This window comes from Ambystoma mexicanum, chromosome 5q (assembly GCF_040938575.1).
Source record: "Ambystoma mexicanum isolate Mex_15411 chromosome 5q, UKY_AmexF1_1, whole genome shotgun sequence".
In the NCBI taxonomy this organism is placed as follows: Eukaryota; Metazoa; Chordata; class Amphibia; order Caudata; family Ambystomatidae; genus Ambystoma; species Ambystoma mexicanum.
In genome coordinates, this window is record NC_090933.1 from 956,581,214 (window position 1) to 956,600,034 (window position 18,821).

The 18,821-nt window shown below is 43.7% G+C and overlaps 1 protein-coding gene across 1 annotated transcript in view; it reads right to left on the reverse strand.

The window, feature by feature from the left end:
* Positions 1–18,821, reverse strand: part of DPYS (dihydropyrimidinase) — a 432,875-nt gene that overhangs the window by 174,001 nt on the left and 240,053 nt on the right. The window contains exon 5 of the mRNA XM_069621489.1: positions 2,602–2,758. Within this exon, the coding sequence (XP_069477590.1) occupies positions 2,602–2,758 (157 nt within the window). The remainder of the gene's footprint in view (positions 1–2,601; positions 2,759–18,821) is intronic.

Below are 18,821 nucleotides of genomic sequence, written 5' to 3' on the forward strand. Positions count from 1 at the left end.
TGCTTTCTATTGCCTGTTACCTTGTTTTCCCAAAGTCCTGGGAAGCCCTGACTCTGTCCCTTATCCCTGACCGGCTGTTGGGTGGAAGTTACAGATATGGTGTTGTTGTGAAGTCCAGGCCAGACTGGCTGGAGCCTTCCCAGTGACTGTATGTTGTGGGTACCCCCTGTGGCTGGGACCTGGGTGAATGGAGTGTGTGACGAATACGCATTCTGTGTTGTGGGTGTATAGTACCTGGTGTTTGGCACAATGACTGAGACAGCCCTGCCCGAAACTGGTATGAATGCAGTGTGGAGTGTTGAATGAATGGGTACTTATTTATATTTGTATTTGTATTTATGAGTCTTATATAGCGCTTTATACAATACACATAACTTGTTGTGAGTGTATGGAGAGAAGTGAATGGCCTGAATGCACTATGCACCTGATTGGCTGCCTGCCTGCATTAATGCCCTTCTGACCGATTGGTTGCCTGAGTGTGACCCAGCAGAATGAATGGGAGATCAACTAGTATATCTGGGGACCTCTCACTGTTAGAATTCCTGTTCGCAAGCTGAAGTCCACTACGAAAAGTAACTGGAGTAAAAGTGAAGCTTAACCTTGAAGCCCTGCTGGAAGAGAAGTCTTGCTGCTGCTCTACTTCGTCGATCTGAAAGCGGATGTGTCTCCAAAGACTGACCCAAAGAGGACCTGGTAAGGCACCCTCTTCCCGAGCTACGAGAGACCATCGTGCACCAGCTGATCTTTGCCAAAGCTCCCTGGTAGACAGACCTATGACAGGCTGCCGACTGGAGACGGGGACTGCCGTGGAATCCCATAGAGAAGCGCCCAGACTGTTATCCGCCACTGTCGACGGCCGCCGTCGCCGACCGGAGCCGCCGTGCTCCTGTTTGCCTAAGAACTTAATTTGATCCAAGGACGCTCTCATCTGCATCGCCGCCCACTTTATCCCGCTGGAGAAGGCCCAACCGTCGACGCGCCGAGGAGCATCCGCCGGTGCGTTTCCCGCCACCTAAAGACCACAGAGACGCCGATGACTTGACGCCCTTGCTGGGCCACAGTTCTTCATCATCTCTTTGCGGTCCAGAACTATCGTCACCGAGGTGCCCCGCAGGCCTCTTCCTTGAAGGACGCCAACGCTTCGTCGACGACGAGCACCGCTAGGAAAGAAGCTGCCACTTCACCACCTTAGTTCACCCTGTTCTCCGTTGGACGTTCGATGACCCATTACTCCTGCCTTAAAGGGAGGCCACTCAAGATGGCCCGTCGATTTCCCGTCGACGAACGCTGCAATTCCAGGTACATTGGGGCTGTAGAACTATTGTAGATGGAAATAAGACTCATAGAACAATATATGGACTGGGCTTGTGATACATATTTGCTTTACAGGTTGCCCAGTTGGGGGGATCTCCACACAGAACTGTGCCTAGTTGGTAGGGGCCAGTATTCTGCCAATTGTTCAACCATCTTGCTGTCCTTCCTCTCGCTACTGCTGGTTTCCTCTTTATTGATCTGTGTGACATTTTGACAATATAGTTGATGCACTTTAATGAGATCTGATAATATTTGTAGCACCACTGTAGAACTGTATATATTTACCATTGTTGATTTTCTGAGCGCAAAGTGAGTTATTGTGATAGTGTACATAACCTTGAACATTAATTATATAAAGACTGTGTTTTAACCAATAAAGTGTGTGGACATTCCTTTGTGGGGGATTGGGGACTACACTGTACTTAAGAACCAGCCTGCATCACCTCCTGAGAAGCTAGGCCTTGATTGCTCGACCATAGCTACCGAATATAGAATCTTGGCTGGGGTCCTCTGTGCCTCTCCTCTACCCTATAGAGAGCAGAAGTACAGACACCCCCCTCCAGTCTTTACAGGCAATGTTTGCCTTAGTGCTGATTGCACTTGCACAATGTTTGCTGTAATACCTGACTTTAATTTGCTCCGCAAGAGAATTCCGTGTTTCTGTGGTCACATCAACGAATGTTGTTTCCCAAAGTTTTCACATGCCAAGCAATGTTGCAACAGTACTTTATTTACAGAGGGCATGGTACAATTAGATAGAATGGACTTGTTTTTAAAAATTGTTTTACAATGGCGCAATCCCTCAGGAAAACGCGCTGTAAATCAGGCCAAATGTGTTTCATTGTCCAGTATCTAGAGAGGTCGACAGGCAAAACATACTCACACATTCAATACCTCCCTCAAAGACACCCTCACACAATCATTCAATCACACACACACATACACTCATCACACCGTCACTCACACACACCCTATTACTAATACACTTACATAAAAACTCATTCACACACACTCACAGGTACACTCAGACACTCATTGACACGATCAGTCACGCACTCGAACTCTAGCTCAAACCTAGACTCACTCTGCGATTGCTTTTGAGTGAAGCTTTGAATACTAGAACTCAGAGGTAGTTTTACAAACATTGACAAGAGCTTGTGAAATGCTTCTCTCCCTGGCTGGTTAAGATGCCTCAAGTCTAATGTAATGACATTGTTTTAGAAAGCCACAAATAACATATTGCGACTGCACTGTGCACCGTCTGACTTGTTTAAAAGTGTCTCTTACTTGGCAAGTAGGTTCATGAGAAAGTCGGGTGTTGATGGATCAGGCCGAAGAGGGGGTCCCATGACGTGGGCTGCAGCGTGGGCCCAGTCCTTGTTCCAATAGTGGGTACCGTCGGTGCCGAGACCGGCAGCCAGAGGTTCGCCAAACACCACCTTTCCTACAGCAATGACAATAGCAAATGTCCTATATTATTCTAAGTTTGCAAGAACGTGCACCTTTACAGCCCCTGCACCCCTTTTGCAACATAAAGGGGGCATAAAAACCACATTTCTAGAGCTTACAATGCATCATTTTTTTATGTCTGAAAAAGTGGGAATCACTAGCCCTCAAGCTTCCAAACAGATTCCCATCACATGTTTATGCTGCCTTTGTAGTAATCAGATACTGTAGCCTTGATTAGAAAGCAGTGCATTCCGTACCAGACGAGCAAAGGGGTAATCTTTCACACTGAATTAACTCCATCCATAATGTCCACTTGGGAACGAGACGATGCCATGCAACATGGGACATGGGTTCGATCCCCAGTCCGGTGCTTAGATGCTGGCGGAGTCCCGCATTAATCACCATAGACGTAACTGATAAATACATGATGTAATACTAGAGCACATGGCTGAGTCTAGTAAAGGTGAAATACAGATTGCAAAAAAACATGTACATGCCATCAAAACTCTAAGAGTGAATTGGTTAATAATAATGACTTGAATTGTATGTAATTCTTTTTTTTTTATTTGTTTATTTCTACATGGTTTATCACAAACCTTTACAAAATTATCACCAAACAAAACAAGAACATTAAAATCTTGGAGAGATAATACTCACAAAAATGTAAACAGTTCATGATATAACATACACATAAAAAAGTTTGAACATTAAAATCGAACAAAATAAAGAAACATCCTAACCCAATAATAGAGTAACTTAACTCACAAATTATTTTTAAAAAGGAAATAACACGCATAATTGTATGTAATTCTGATTCATTAAGTAACATTATTACCCTGCTGATTCATAGCAGTCACCCCACCCCTATTTAGATGGTGTTCCCCTCCTGATCGAGTTATCTTCTGCATCACGCCAGATAAGTTGGTGCTCTGGGTTTCTTCATGAATGCGTGCAGGAGGTCCATGCAACCTGAGTTCCCAGTGTAAGCGATATTCAATGAACACTACAGCCAAGTCAATGCCTAGTCTGGGATGCTGAGGAAAACCCTTATTAATGTATTTTTATGTCTAGTTCAGTACTCTGGATGACCACCCTTGTATAACACCCCCCTCTTAGAATCCCCCTGACCCCACTGAGCCAAGAAGTAGGTTTGTTTTGCAAATTAAAAGGTTTATTTGAGAATTTAAACAATATATATATATCACACTTTATAATAAATTAATATCTGATAGTACACTTAGACATATGATGTTGATCAACAATGGGTAATCTGGCACTAGCACACTTCTTTACAATCAATGAGGAGTTAGTATAGGATGGATAAAGTAGCAAAAATACTTTTATGATTTCAAGGGAAAAGCAATGAGGAATAAAATGCAGTACAGAAATACTTGATATGATTTTAGCAAAAGGTAAGATAACCACTTTTTCTCTGGCGATTCACCCCCCTCCCCTATGCAATGTAAGAAATGGAAGGAGATGGAAAGAGGAGCACACAGTTCTCAGGAATGCAATCAAATACAATACGAAATTCAGTTCCCCCCCAGCAAGCTTAGAGGAAACAGGTAGGAGTTTGAAACACAGGCCCAAAATGCTTTTTAAATGTGATGGCAATGGATGGGAAAATGTGCCAACTGATTTTAATTCCCTCTAGAGATTCAGGGTGAGTGGGAGATGCGTGTTGGTATTAGTTCAGGCTCACTTTAGCAATGCTCTATGAGTTATTACCAAGTTGCAACGGATTTTAACAAAAGAAAGAATTGAGCTGCTATTTTGACAAGTGGAGAAATTGAGCCAAAATCGCAAATCGCTGTAAATTTCGCGAGTGCGTGAATAAGGAGTAGGACGTCGGTTCTAGGCTTGTTGGAAAGCTTAGATTCTAAGCTTTCAGAGGAAAGTTAAATCTCGTTCCTAGCCCAAACGGTTCCAGAGATACGGACGATTTAATAAAGGTAGATTTTCGGATTTAAAGTAAAACTCAAAATGACACGTGACAGCTTGCAGCTTCAGAATTGACAGGCGACAGTCGTGCAGCTTTACAAATGACAGATGACACAATTTCTAGGAGGCTGTTCTACTTAGGTTAAAATAGTTTGGATTAGATTATTTTAAATAAGAGATTGGTTCTGCACAGTTCTGCTAGGTACTCCGATTCTGTCTGCTCGGCGGGTCAATCAGGCACCGGTTCTGCTCACAGCGATCTGGGTCAGCTCTGCTCTGCTGGTCTAGCCTCTCTGGATTCTGGATGGAACACTGCTTTCTGGGTACTGCCACAGGTTCTTGCAAAAATTCTCGGCAAAACTTCAAACAGCTCGCCCGGCTGTTGAATAGTTTGGTTAGTTTTGAGACCTGCTGAAGAGGATTCAGCTGGTGGTTTCAGGCCTCTCTGCTACAAATTCTGGAGTTAATTTCTGCTACAGGTTCTGGAGATTGATGGATTTGAAGTCTGGATCTCTGGATGTGAAGGCGTCGGTCAGCATGCTCCGCAGCAAATGGAATTGACTGTCTCTACTTGTCCCAGCAGTCTCTTTTTATGTGTTTTGGAAAGTGGGTGTGTGCGTTGGTCATAACTAAACCTGCCCCTCTCACTTATCATTGGCCAATTCCTCCTCTCTCCCTTGATTGGGGGAACTGAGTTGTGAGTCAGAGTGATGAGGTAGATTTTATGGCCAGAGGGCCCTCCCCTGTCATCTTTCCACACAAATCTATATTTGATCCAAATAAATATTTCCCAAATACACAGTTGTGTTTACATCACCTACACACATCGTATATCACATGAGGTAGGCACTGTTCCGACTCTGGTGTTTCTAGGAGCTTGGGTAAAGAAATGGCAACTTATTTTCGATTTTAGTGGGTTATGCAACATTGGTTTTTCATTAGAAATTATACACATATACACAGCCTGTCCATACATACTCCAGTAAATTCCCATGTCTCTAGCTTAAACACAGAGTCTGTAGTATCAATAAATAGCAGGGTTTTGCCCCAGAACATCACACAAATTGGAGTTTGGGTTTGAATTGTGGGCAAAGTTTTCATTTTAAGGATCCCCAAATTTCACATTTCTGTCATCTGGTTACCAAGAGTTATCAGTGTTTCTGTAAAATATATATTTGCTTTCAATTCAAAGTACTGCAGTGTTTGAGTCCGCCCCCAAAGTTTGGGGATGACAGTGATCACATGTCTCTCCTGGCTGGCAGATCTTTGTTGACAGGAAACAGTCAGAATCACCATATCCTATTCAAGGGAACAGGTCTTTTGTGTGGGTTCCAGCAAGCTGAGGTCAACAGACCAGGGGGCCAATTTGAATTTGGTTAGCATGACCATGTGATATCCTGGCCTTTCTGAGGTGAGAAGGTTTCCCAGCCTTTTGGCGTGTTAATCAAATCAGATTGTCTCTGGGAACAGCAGGTGGTTAGATTTTCAATTAACTAACACGCTTTGAAGTCCCAATTGTCACAGAAGGCTGATTAGCTTCTGAAGTAGCAGTTCTCCTGTCAGAGTTTAGACCGCTAGCGCCGCCTTGAGTCGAAAGTGGGTACTGCATGCATTTTTTTTTGGATCAGTCTTGAATTAATGCATTTCGAACAAGAGATTTTACATGGAAGTATATTATCCAGGTTCAGCACATGGCACTGGTGTGGTTCTGCAGTAAAATAATGTTGTGCCCATAATTTAGCCATATTTGACCTGAAGAAAATGAATTCCCAATAGTTATGGGTTGCTTTTGGCAATCAGCATTGCCCCTTTTGCAATGGTTTCAGGCTACTGTGTGTAGCCCAATGGTGGTTTTAGGCAGTGCCCTTCTGTGCCCACAACATAGGCAAAAATGGGTGGCAGCCTATTCTTCATGCATTTCCCTGTGTATTTTCTGGGACGTTCTGGCCATCATGATGTTTTCAATGCCAGTAAGGCACAGTTTTTGTGGTAGGGCTCGGATGCATGGGTAAAAACATCCCACACCAGTGTAGTAATGACTCATGCCTGGTGCCCCGGGTTGGAGTGCCAGTCTCTGGGACTCACTCCAGTTATCACTGGAAACAAGAGTAAACACAGCAATACACCAGAGCCCTCATTCCAACCCAGGTGGTAAGTTCCCTACTTTACCACCATGGTGTAAACACAGCAATACACCAGAGCCCTCATTCCAACCCAGGTGGTAAGTTCCCTACTTTACCACCATGGTGTAAACCCCGTTTACACCATGGTGGATGGCGGATTTACCGCCCCATTCCAAGGTGAGTGGGGTGGTAAATCCCCAATACCCATTTACCCTTCCCCATTCCCATTTTTGCCCCATAGGGCATATTGGGAGTGAGGAAGGCGCTAATTACGGCACCGTAAATTACGGTGCCGTAATTAGCGCCAAGGACACTTAGGCCACTGCTAGGCCACATCGCTTCTGCACGAGACCACAAGCATCCCCAAACATGTTTCACCCTTGTTGGGGCTCATCAGTGAGGAGTAGCTTGGGTCTCTGGGCCCAGCAGGAACGGGACCCACGTCTGGGCATAACCGTCCCACTCAGGGTGACAAAGCAAAAACATAGAAGTGATGGCTGGAAGCTTTAGAATGAATCTTAACCACTGGCAGTGCTCTGGGCAACCCTCCAGACCACCGTTCTTCGCCTGCCAAGCCATTACAGAAGGGGAAAGACCATATGCAAATCTGGCTTGGCCCCACCCCAAAACGTTCTGTCAGTTATGAACCGTTGAGACCCTTTAAGACCCTTTAAGACACTGACACTGATAAATCCCTGATGTCAGATAACTAAATCTGTCAGAAGGTGAAGCACTGTGCTGGGTGCCAGACTCTGGAACAATCTTCTTTCTATTAGAAAAACATCTGATGTTTTACGCTTTAGAAAAAGATTAAAAACCTTTGTATTTGATAGAAATATCTAATGCCTTTCCTTCTTGTGGCATTTTTTTTCAGAATCGTTTGTGGCGATCTGAGCGCTGAGAAACCCCTGGGTCGCAGTGCCTTCCAACTCCCATATGCGCCCGCACGAAATAGTTATACAAATAGACAAAATAAATCTACAAAATGCTCTTAGAAAACTTTTTTTGTTTCTATATATTTCTGAGAAGTTAGTGTAAATAGAAAAGCTTTCCATGGGTTAGTCCTAAATTATCAGTTTAGCTTTATTTCGATCAACAGATCATAAAAGTGACAAGAAAATACAAATCAGAGCTGCTAACCCAAATAGCCATAAAACATTGGCAAAACAGTGTACACAATGTATTTCACTTAAATACAATTGAGAAATGACAAAGATTTGATACATGATCATAAAATACCTCATAAAAAACTGAAATAGTTCTTAAAATCTCTTGAATATGGGATGAAAATTAAGAAGCCTTTTTCCCACTTTTCAACAGAGATCCCCAGGTCTCTGCACATAGAAAAAAGCATCTTTAACCCACTTTTGAGGTTGTTTTACAAAAAGTGAAAAAATGGGCAGAGCACTGCGGTAAACATATTTATTCTGCAGGAGGTCTAAAATGATGCTGCTAATGATGGCCTTACTGGGCATCTCTGGCTGCATTTAGGGTTTAATGGAGGCACAAGCGATGCTATAACATACAACTGTTGACCCTCCTACCATATGATGGCGTTATTGAAAGTGCACTTGACATATCATGATAGCACTACTGGGTTTATACATTACCCATGGTGACTTAGAAACCCGTTGATGTAATTTTGGGACATTTGAGGGTGCCCAGGGTGCACTTGGCAGATCGCATTCCACGTGGAGCTATGCATATTATATATGGTGACTAAGCAGCCATATGATTATTTTATTGGGGCGTTTGAGGGTGCAGTTCACATATGATAGGATCACGGCTATGTCATAAATATGGTGACTTGGCATCCATATGATGACATTATTGGGACATTTGAGGCGGCCTTTGGTATATGGAGGCAACACCTGTGATGCAATACATTAGATATGGCGACTTAGCATTTACTTTAGTTAAGTTAAGGAGTTATTTTCTATGGGCAGACCTTGTTTGTAGTGAAATCGAACAGGCTACCTCCACCTGGGACTTACCTTCTGTATGCACACACCCAGGACTCATATAGCCAGAGGTAGATAAAGCTCCATGATGTCTGGATTTTCCGGTGACTAGGAGTTACTCAGCGCAACCCAGGAGCCATTAAAGTCTAGTCTCATGAATGAGTTCTTATCTATTTATTTATATGTTTTATTTATAGATTTAGAAGGCGCCGCAGCCCGCAGTTATCAGGGTAATACATGTTTAATGGAGCACATAATAAATCAGCAACAGAAGAAGATTTAAAAGTAACAGGTTGAAAAGAATGATACTTTTGTAACTTTGTGTCCAGTACACTAGACCAGTCCTGTTTTAAATGACTTCTAGAAGTTTCCTATTGCACCTTTACTCAAACACACAACGAGTGAGTCACTGACAGGTATATTTGAGTAGCATGAGTTGGCTTGGGGAGCCAAAAGGAGCCCATGGTTCGCTTATGGTGCCAAGCAAACAAGGCTCTTCTGGGTATATCCAGGCATTAAATAGTTCCAAGCTCCTAACAATTTCAAACCTGTCACACACCAAGTGACCAGAGCACAACTCACCAAGAGTTTGAGCCAGGAGGATAGCTCAGAGGTAAAGTGCTTGTCTTGGAAGCAAGACAAGCGCTGTGCAGCATGGGTTCCACACCTGATCCAAGAATTAATCATGAAGCTGGACAAATGCCTTTCTATTAATCCCTCTGAAAGTGGATCAGACCATCCAAGTGACGCACCAGTAAAGAGGTGAATAACAGTTTCTCCCTCTTCAGTCATGCTCCTTTGTTCCTGACTCATTTGAAGAGGGCTTGAGTGGTTTTCCATATTCAAGGACTTGATATGTCCCTTTATATTGCATTCACAGTTTGCCTGACCTGTGCTTGCATTTCCAAATCCACTGAAGTCTTTCTGGTGACCTGCAGGGTTTTGCTGTTGTGTTGCATTCCGTGGATCTGGGAATATCTGTTCTTCAGGACGGCTACTACTTTAACCCCTCCATCAGAGTGTCTGTCAGCTCCTCGAGTTGAAATTCTGAATGCATTCTTCGGCACTATATCACGTCGGTTTCTCCAGGAGCAAAGTACGGCTACTGCAATTTGTGCTTGTACCCGCATTTGAACTATGGACGCAGCGTGATACACAAAAAAACCTTATACGAACATGGAACAGTTTTTGTCTGTCACAGCATTTGGCTACCAAAGCATCCTGATCCATAAAGAATGAGCAAATCGACACGAGCAAGTAGTTGACAGGGTACTTGCACGTGAAAGGTGACAAAGGAAGACATCTAAATAACACAAAATCAGGTGGAAGTTAAACAATAAGGAATTGAAACTCTTGCAGATAGAAATGCTTCATACAAGTGGACACAGCCCCATTTATTGGAGTCCGATGCTCGGTTGGAACAGCCGAACATTGTTACCCGGGGGAACAGGAGCAGATTATTTGCCCTTGTTTGTGTCCCAACATGCTCTATGTAGGCCTGTATTGCTTGCCCCCGGGTCCTGCCCCAGCCGAAGCTACAGGCATGTGTAAATTGAGGGACTGGAGGTCCGTTCACTTCCCGACAATGGGATGATCTGTGTAAAGGCTGCATTGTGAACATTGTGAACTGAAATAAGCAGGAACCGCCTTAATTCGTTATTTCATTACGCTTAGTTTCAACCAATTATTTGGTGCAACTCACTGAGCCACTTATGCACATAAGTGGATATAAAATCATGCTTTTTACCGAGTGCCAACACTTTTCCTGTCAGATGCTACCATTTTTGTAATTATTTAACCTCATAGTTTTACAGTAACAGGGTATTGGTTTGGCACCCAGTCGTACCAGAATTATACATTGGTAGATGCATCTGGTGCAAACCTGTACCAGGACTTTTACTTGGCCTTAATGGATACCACTGTGAGTGGTCACCAATCACATCCTTTGGTGAGGCATTGCCCTGATGAAGGACCTGCATGCATTGGCCAAGAATGTCTACCTGAAGGAGGAAGAGGAAGAGGAGGAAGAAGAAGGAGAAGAAGATGAAGTAGAAGTAGCAGCTACTTTAAAGGATGCTTAAATATCTCATGTTGAGATTGTTGTATTTTATAAATGTCTTGTAGTGACACTACTGAAGTGCTGGGTGAGGCTAATCTACTCAGTCTATTCATGCCTTTTGAACAGTCGCATGGTGTGTTGTGTGTTCTTAATTGAACGTGCACATGTCGGCTAAGGCTCGCCATAAACCTACTCATGCCATTTCCTCTAATGTCATCATGTATTCCCATGATTGACAAATGTGGTGCCTGCCAATAATTCTCTTGCTCCACACCTTTACATTTCGTTTCGATTTGATCGATAATTTGGGACAAACTCTATTGTTCCTGTAACTCTGGTGAAAGGAATCTCTTTGGTTTGCTTTTCCAGTGTAGTGTCAGCTCTGGCAATGATGTACACAATTTACGAGGAACTTCCAGGGAGGCCATTGATCCCTTGACTCTTGACATTTTAGACTCCAGCAAAACCAGATTCCCCTTCATTTGTATTTCTTCCTTGAATAGAGCCATGGGATTTTAAGATGTTAGCCCCTTATTATTTAATGTTTTGTTTAGCAGTTGGCAGCGTTGTGTAGGTAACAGCACAGTTCCCTGCCAGTTGTTGGGAAGGGGGTGACCCCGTCCCACCTCCCTAAGCGGTTTAGGGTAAGGCAACCAGCAGTCAAAGCACTATAATGGGCCAGGGGGGAGGGAGGACGGTGGTCGGACCTCACCCCAATATAATCAGCCCACATAGTGTAGCCCAGGGCACGAGCAAGACTGCCATTTTTGTGTAGCTGTTATTGCATTTTGCGTAGATGTTGGTAACCGTAGTTAGGCGACAAGGCCTGTCCAGCGAATGCAGCATTTCATGCACTAGGCCCTAATTGCGAGATGAGGGAAACCTCCAGCCATGCCCAAGCTCCCATGAGGACAACACACACCCCCAACTGCCATAATGCTCATTCATTGTTTTAACAGTGTTGCAAAGATGTTTTTCTACCTGAAAGGAATATGCCCTACAAGGACGCGATCATAGACTGGCACCTCGTGTGCATGCTATCTCATACTGGCCAAAGCATGACCCGGCCCATCCCCAGGCAACCACAAGTTATAGCCCATATAACTGGCTAAGCCCCAAGATCCCTGAATTCCATGACACCAGGTGACCTTCGAAAACTAACCCTAAAGTAACAAGTCCTGAATGTTTAAAGAAAACAGACATTGCACGTCTTTGAGCTACAATCATATGATTTGCATTTTGAGGTGCTGGGAGAGATACATTATAGTTCAAAATGACGGTGGAGACCTTGGAGCCGGATGGTGTGAAGGGGAGTGAAATGTGTGTGTGTGGAGGTCAGAGTGCCCCAAAAGCTCCTTTGTGCCAGTTTTAAAGCCTTCCATGTGCACAGTATAATGATGAAGTAGCATTGTCTTAGGAGTATAATACATTTTTTCTTTGACCTTTGTTGGTGGGAAGAAGATGATCTCTGCAGCACCCACATGATGGAAGACAGACCGACTGGGCTGGAACCAATGACCTGGGATCCATTATGGGGAAGGCAGATCCTGTGTAGGCGCACACCAACCAACCGCGCAGGTTTTTACTGTATTGTATTGCATCACGATGACGATGTGTCTCCTCTTAAGCCTCTGCTTGTACCCTTTTTTAGCTGAACGTTTATGGCATCAGAGTTCTTTGCTGTTGCTCTCATCTTTGTATAAGATTAAAACTTGTTATCCTTACAAGATCGACTTGGCCCTTTTTTCCCTAGTGGGTTGTAATTGTTCAGGTGTGAGCATTCAGGGCCGTGCGTTCACAGTCAATGGGAAGTCTCAATATCTTTCATTTCATAGAAGCAGTGTGCAGTCCTTTACTCATAAGGCACACAACTCAAATGTCCTATTTGCCCCTTCTTTCGGGTTGCTGTTAATTCTTGGGCTGTGTTTTTTTCTGCTCTGGCTTAAAGCCTTCCTCCTATCATGCCATCCGAGCTCACTTACTCCCCATATGCTTCTCAGTAACATCACCTTTCTTCCAGGGATGGTTTTCACCACTCTTGCTCTGGTTCCTCGATGAAACACAGTCACCCTTGGTTCTAGGGGAGCCAAAACTTGCTCTGGTTCCTCGATGAAACACAGTCACCCTTGGTTCTAGGGGAGCCAACTCTTGCTCTGGTTCCTCGATGAAACACCGCCACCCTTATTTGTGCTACAGCCAAAACTTGCTCTGGTTCCTCGAGGAAACACTGTCACCCTTGGTTCTGGGGGAGCCAACTCTTGCTCTGGTTCGTCGAAGAAACACTGTCACCCTTGGTTCTAGGGGAGACAACTCTTGCTCTGGTTCCTCGATGAAACACTGTCACCCTTGGTTCTAAGAGAGACAACTCTTGCTCTGGTTCCTCGATGAAACACTGTCACCCTTGGTTCTAGGAGAGACAACTCTTGCTCTGGTTCCTCGATGAAACATTGTCACCCTTGGTTCTAGGAGAGACAACTCTTGCTCTGGTTCCTCGATGAAACATTGTCACCCTTGGTTCTAGGAGAGACGACTCTTGCTCTGGTTCCTCGATTAAACATTGTCACCCTTGGTTCTAGGAGAGACGACTCTTGCACTGGTTCCTCGATGAAACATTGTCACCCTTGGTTCTAGGAGAGACAACTCTTGCTCTGGTTCCTCGATGAAACATTGTCACCCTTGGTTGTAGGAGAGACAACTCTTGCTCTGGTTCCTCGAAGAAACATTGTCAGCCTTGGTTCTAGGAGGGCCAATGATCACCAATGGCTGACTAGGTCCAGGGTACCCTGAAAACCAGAGACAGTAATAGGTCCTTTCTTGAAACTCTGCATGTGCACCTGGTAAGCGGCCATTGTAGGAACACAACTTTAGTGAGCCTCATTTGGCGCTCCAAAGAGGAAACATCACTGGATGACAAGAACAGAGACTCATGGAGCCAATCTGAAACATAAATTGTGCCTTGAAACACCATTTGTTGTATAGGCACATTATAAATACCCAATAAATAAATAAATTAAAATAAGTCCATGTTGAAGCCTTCTGGCTACTGATTGTGTTATACTTAATTCTTTAAAGGGCACAATTTGCCAAACAAATGCAAAGCAGTCTTCTAATTTATATTAGATTATAGTTCCGATTATAGTTCACATCAGAAAAATAATCCAGGATGTCTATTCATGCATGTATAATTCATTATGCAGAATCCTTCCTTACATCATTTCTCTTGACACCTTTTTGTGCCACCTTTGGCAAGATTATCTGTCCATCCCATGTATACCTCCTTACTTTATTGGCCAACCTGTTCTTTCTTTTCAATTCATTGTTCTCCCTTTCCATTCCACTATTTTCTCTGTATTGTTTGCTAACTGTTCCTTCTCATAGACCCGACCCTTGGTTATGGTAGCAATAGGTTAAGCTTTGTTGGTGGTTCATTAATGATGTCAAGGCTTTTGAAAAAAGCGATGAGTCATTATTTTGGGGCATGAGGACAGCATACCCATTAAACCCTGGGATGACATCAATTATCCTATCAGACTGGCTTTCAGGTCTTCCTTTGGGGCAAGAAACTGAACAAACCATATGTTTTGCATCACGGCAGAGCAACGCCTCCCATTACCAAGCCTGGAGGTGAGGACATTTTAAAATGTTTTGTTATAGGGCTTGTGTAGAGCACACAAAAGCCGGTTGGCTTCTCGGCGCTCAGGGAACAAATCGCAGGCTGGCTTAGGTTGCATCTCTCAGGAATATGACAGTCAGGAAGATGCATATAAATGCATTTTCAGGGACTGAGGAAAGGCTAAGGGGTTCTCAGTCGCTTCCAATGGAAGGCAGAGTCGATTCCACAGTTGTGTTGCTTGAACAGTAAAACTATAATGTCCACCCTCTCCAGTTGTCCTGAATGTTTTCCCTTGCAGTAATAGATCTGGTTGATAATTATGTGTTCGGGTTGGAATGTAGTGAACCAGCTTATCTGTAAGATACTTCCGCCTGTTCCTTAGTACGTTCGGTGCTGATGCGCAGGGCATAACAATAATTCCTTTTTCAGATGGAAAGCCATTGTAAGGAATTAAGCGCCAGAGCTGCCATTGCAAATTTACCGGTTTGAGTAGCTTCTGGGAGGCCGTGGTTTGAATCCGTTGTAGTTTTGACGGTAAGTATTTGAGGAAGTCTTAGTAAAGTACATTGGTGAAGTCTAGCATAGAAATTGCCAAAGCTAAGACCACCGGGATCCAGCGCGATGGTGCTAGCCAAGAGTCGAAGGTGGTAGACCACTTATGACCATTGCATGGCAAGCTCTCTCTACGACTTTGTAAGCAACAACCCCACAAATTGTTCTCTGGCTATTTTTGGATTGTTTTGGCCTTATGCTAATAAAGAGACATCCATAACGAAAGCAAGAATGGAAATAAGTAAGCTTCACACAGTTCTTCCCAAAGAAACCTTTTTACGCAAAAGTACTAAACTAGAAGAAGGCAACTCACTCGAGGTGGAAGGGCCCTGACCCTTAGCACTGTCACAAAGGAATCATGCTTCAATTGTGACAATCATCAGTGACATACATGACTGTGTGGTTCGCCTCTTATAGTTGTTGTGTTTTGTGCTGAGGGAATCATGTTAGTTAAAGAGCAGTGGCGACCTCAGAGACTTAAACTGTTGGACCTTCATGCTTGATGATTCGGGACGTAAGGGAGGGGGAGGGAGGTGATTGGGGTGCTATTTGGTAGGGTTGGAGGGTTGAGGGGGGAAGGGGATGTTCTGAGGTTCTTGTTGTTTCACAAAGTTATTTAAAACACTGAGGAGAACTTTGAAGGAAAAGGAGGGTGGTGGGGGGAGGGGTTGGGGTTACTCAGTTTAATTATTGCCTGTATTTTTTGTATTAAGAATACAATTCAATAAAAAGAAGAAAAAAAAGCACTTATTCATCCACATACCAGTAGACTGATTATACCCATTGTATATTTCTTCTTTCACTTGTATTCACCTCTCTCCATGAGTTCAAGCATTTCTACAAAGTGCACAACATAAAGGGACTGTGAATAAATGTATAGGTTCTTTGAAAGCAAGTTGCTTATTTGGAGGACAAATGTACAAGGACTCAAATGTGTTTATCTTTGTAGTTTAATTAGATCGTTCAAAAATAAATTTCAATTGACAACCTGACAAATCATTACTAATATTTGTATGCATGAAAAACCTGCACCTAAAAAATGTTCAATCTGAGCAGACCCATAATGGTTGGCCGACCCAACATGGTAACTTCACAAATGCTTAACATAACTAGTAAAGCAAGATATGAGGTCAGCGGAGCATCCCTGGTGGAGTGTCATTGGTGTGGTGAAGACCTTTAATCCGGGATGAATCTCAGTTTGTTCACCACTCATAATAGATTTCAGAGCCATCTTCAGTCAACATTGGAGTACTCCTGGGTTTGATATTCAACCTTATTGTATGCTACATGCGTCCTGCCAATTAGAGATCTAGACCGGAAAGATGCTACAATAAGGTAAGTCTTTGCAGTTGCCTAGCAACCGTAACAACAACACGTTTTACTCAATTGTAATGGGGATGGGGTTTGTTGATGGACCATCACAGGCAAACCATTACACTAGCCCTGGATGTATCAATCTGTAGCTGCATGCTTTGCCAATCAAGGAAAGCTAAGTGCCAGCTTTGTGCAAAAGATTGATACCTTAATTTGTATAAAGATATCCTAATATAGTCACATGTTCACAGCTTGTATTGTTATTGTGCCTTATAGGCATCGGTTGGTGTCATCATTGGATAATGACCCACTCCTAAGGTATGGCCTGAGGCAAAGTCAAGGGCTATTAGTTGGGGAAGGGTCATTATTCCAAGGAATAATGACTCATCCTGAGGTCTATAAGGCTACTAGCACATGGAAGTGGTGACACTAAAAAGGGAAGTGTGTTATGGTAGTGAATAAACAGGCACATACAAGTAATTTGCACTGGGGTGGCTCGCCCATAATTAGCCACTGGGCGCCGACCCACCCTTGATTTCGCTCATCATGGGGGAGCCACACCAGCCCAGTGTAAACACTGAGTGCTCCCCACAGATTCCTGCTGTAGCTGAGTGGGCGCTCCTGGCCTGGCTTACACTGACCAAGGGAAACTATCATAATAGTATATGATAGCAGAGCTAGTTTGGACATATGTTCTTATAGTTTCATTGCTAACATGAGTATGTAATTATATGTGAATACTGGAATATGTTATTGCAGCCAGTGTGTTTTTTTCCCTTTCTTTACCGGCATATATTGCGGGAAAAGGCATCATGACAACGCCTTGGGTAATGCTCCTGTGCACCATTGGTGACTTGCATCTACTTACAAAACCGATTGCAAACCGTCTGGCTTTTTTCCAAATTGTTCACAGAACGTGCAACATTTTAAACCATTATTCAACATATTTTGGTGGGGTAGAATACACCAGGAAACCCTTGAGTGGGTTAGGCTTCCTTGCTCCGCTCGATCTCACTCACATATGTGCGACAAATATTAAAGGCCCCTCCAATTAAAACGTTCCCCAGCTGCCACTGACTGTGTAATGTTAACGTAATCAAGCGGAAACAGCAGTACCCATTTTCTGTTTCCATTGTGTTAGTTTAGGAAAAGGAACTGCACATGTTCCTCGTTGCCTTTGCAGAGCTGAAGGCAAGTGTTGCAGCGTTGCTTGCCAGGCTGTTACTCAAGTCACAGTGTTTGGAATGAGGTCTATTCCAGAGCATATATTCACGGAGTGGAGCTCGACAATGGAATCCATATGTGTGTTGGTGGTGGGCTTGGCCAGTAGCAATCCCTCTTGCTATGGCTCCTGCGAAAGCTTAAGGCCAATATCGGCAAAGCTCCCCCTCCAACGCTAAAACCACAGATCCGAATAACTTTAAAAACAAGGATGGCCACTGACATAGAGAGGGCATGAGACACTTTTTGATGTTTGTGACGGCCAACTAGGGAGGTCAGGGAAGGGTTTGGGTGGTGATTTCCCAACACTCAAGGCTAGACCCTCTGAAACTCTATTCTCCTCCATGTCAGAAATTCCTGTGTGGATCCAAGAAGGTCTTATGACTTACTCACTTGTTCATCTGAGATTTCACCCCTTGTTTGCAATGAATGCCTGTCTCCAGGAGCTCTCCTCCAACCTATTCAGGGGTGCACTAGCCTATAGGGAACTCTGGAGATTTCCCGGTGGGCCTCTGCACCCTGGGCTTTTTTTTGTGTGGTATTCCAAATGTTCCCATAGGAAAAGAGTTGGGCTTGCTGAAAATGTGTAATATGGGGCCCCTTTGAAAATTATTTCCAGGGCCTCTTTTGATTGCCAGTCCACCCCTGGACCTATTCTATGGTTCCTGCCATGACGAAGCCTGAAACCTGAACATTGTTACTCCTGTGCAGAACCTACCAGAAATACCTGCAGAACCACAGGAATGACTAGTACAAGGACAACAGGCACTCATTCAACTCTGCGACCCTTCCTTTCGGGCAAGTGTTCTTAAGCAGCCACCTGGTGCCATTAGCGTTATACAAACACTCTAAATAAACACATTATTAAACAAATAGTTCTACCATTTTTCTCCCTGAAAAAGTATTCACTTCAGTAAGGTTTTAAACCCGCTAGCATCCTGAACCCATCCACAAGGACAGCATTTTCTATACTATGCAGATGTTTAGTTTATCGGGAGTCTCCTCAGAGGACCTGCGATTCCAAACATCTGCAGTGTTTGTAGCCCAGGTATGGAATTTGTAAAACGTTTTCTTTTTGTTGAGAAGTGTCTCCTCAAACTGGATAATCGATTCCAGAAGGGGTCTCTCCAGTGGAGAATACATTCATCACAACATCCCACTTTTCTGGTGTACCCTTTTTCTGTGCACCCAAACATTCAGCACATTCCTAATTTGTCTGTGCACAATATGTTTCCACTTTGCGTTCTTCAAGTCATCAGGCCTTTCCAATCAGC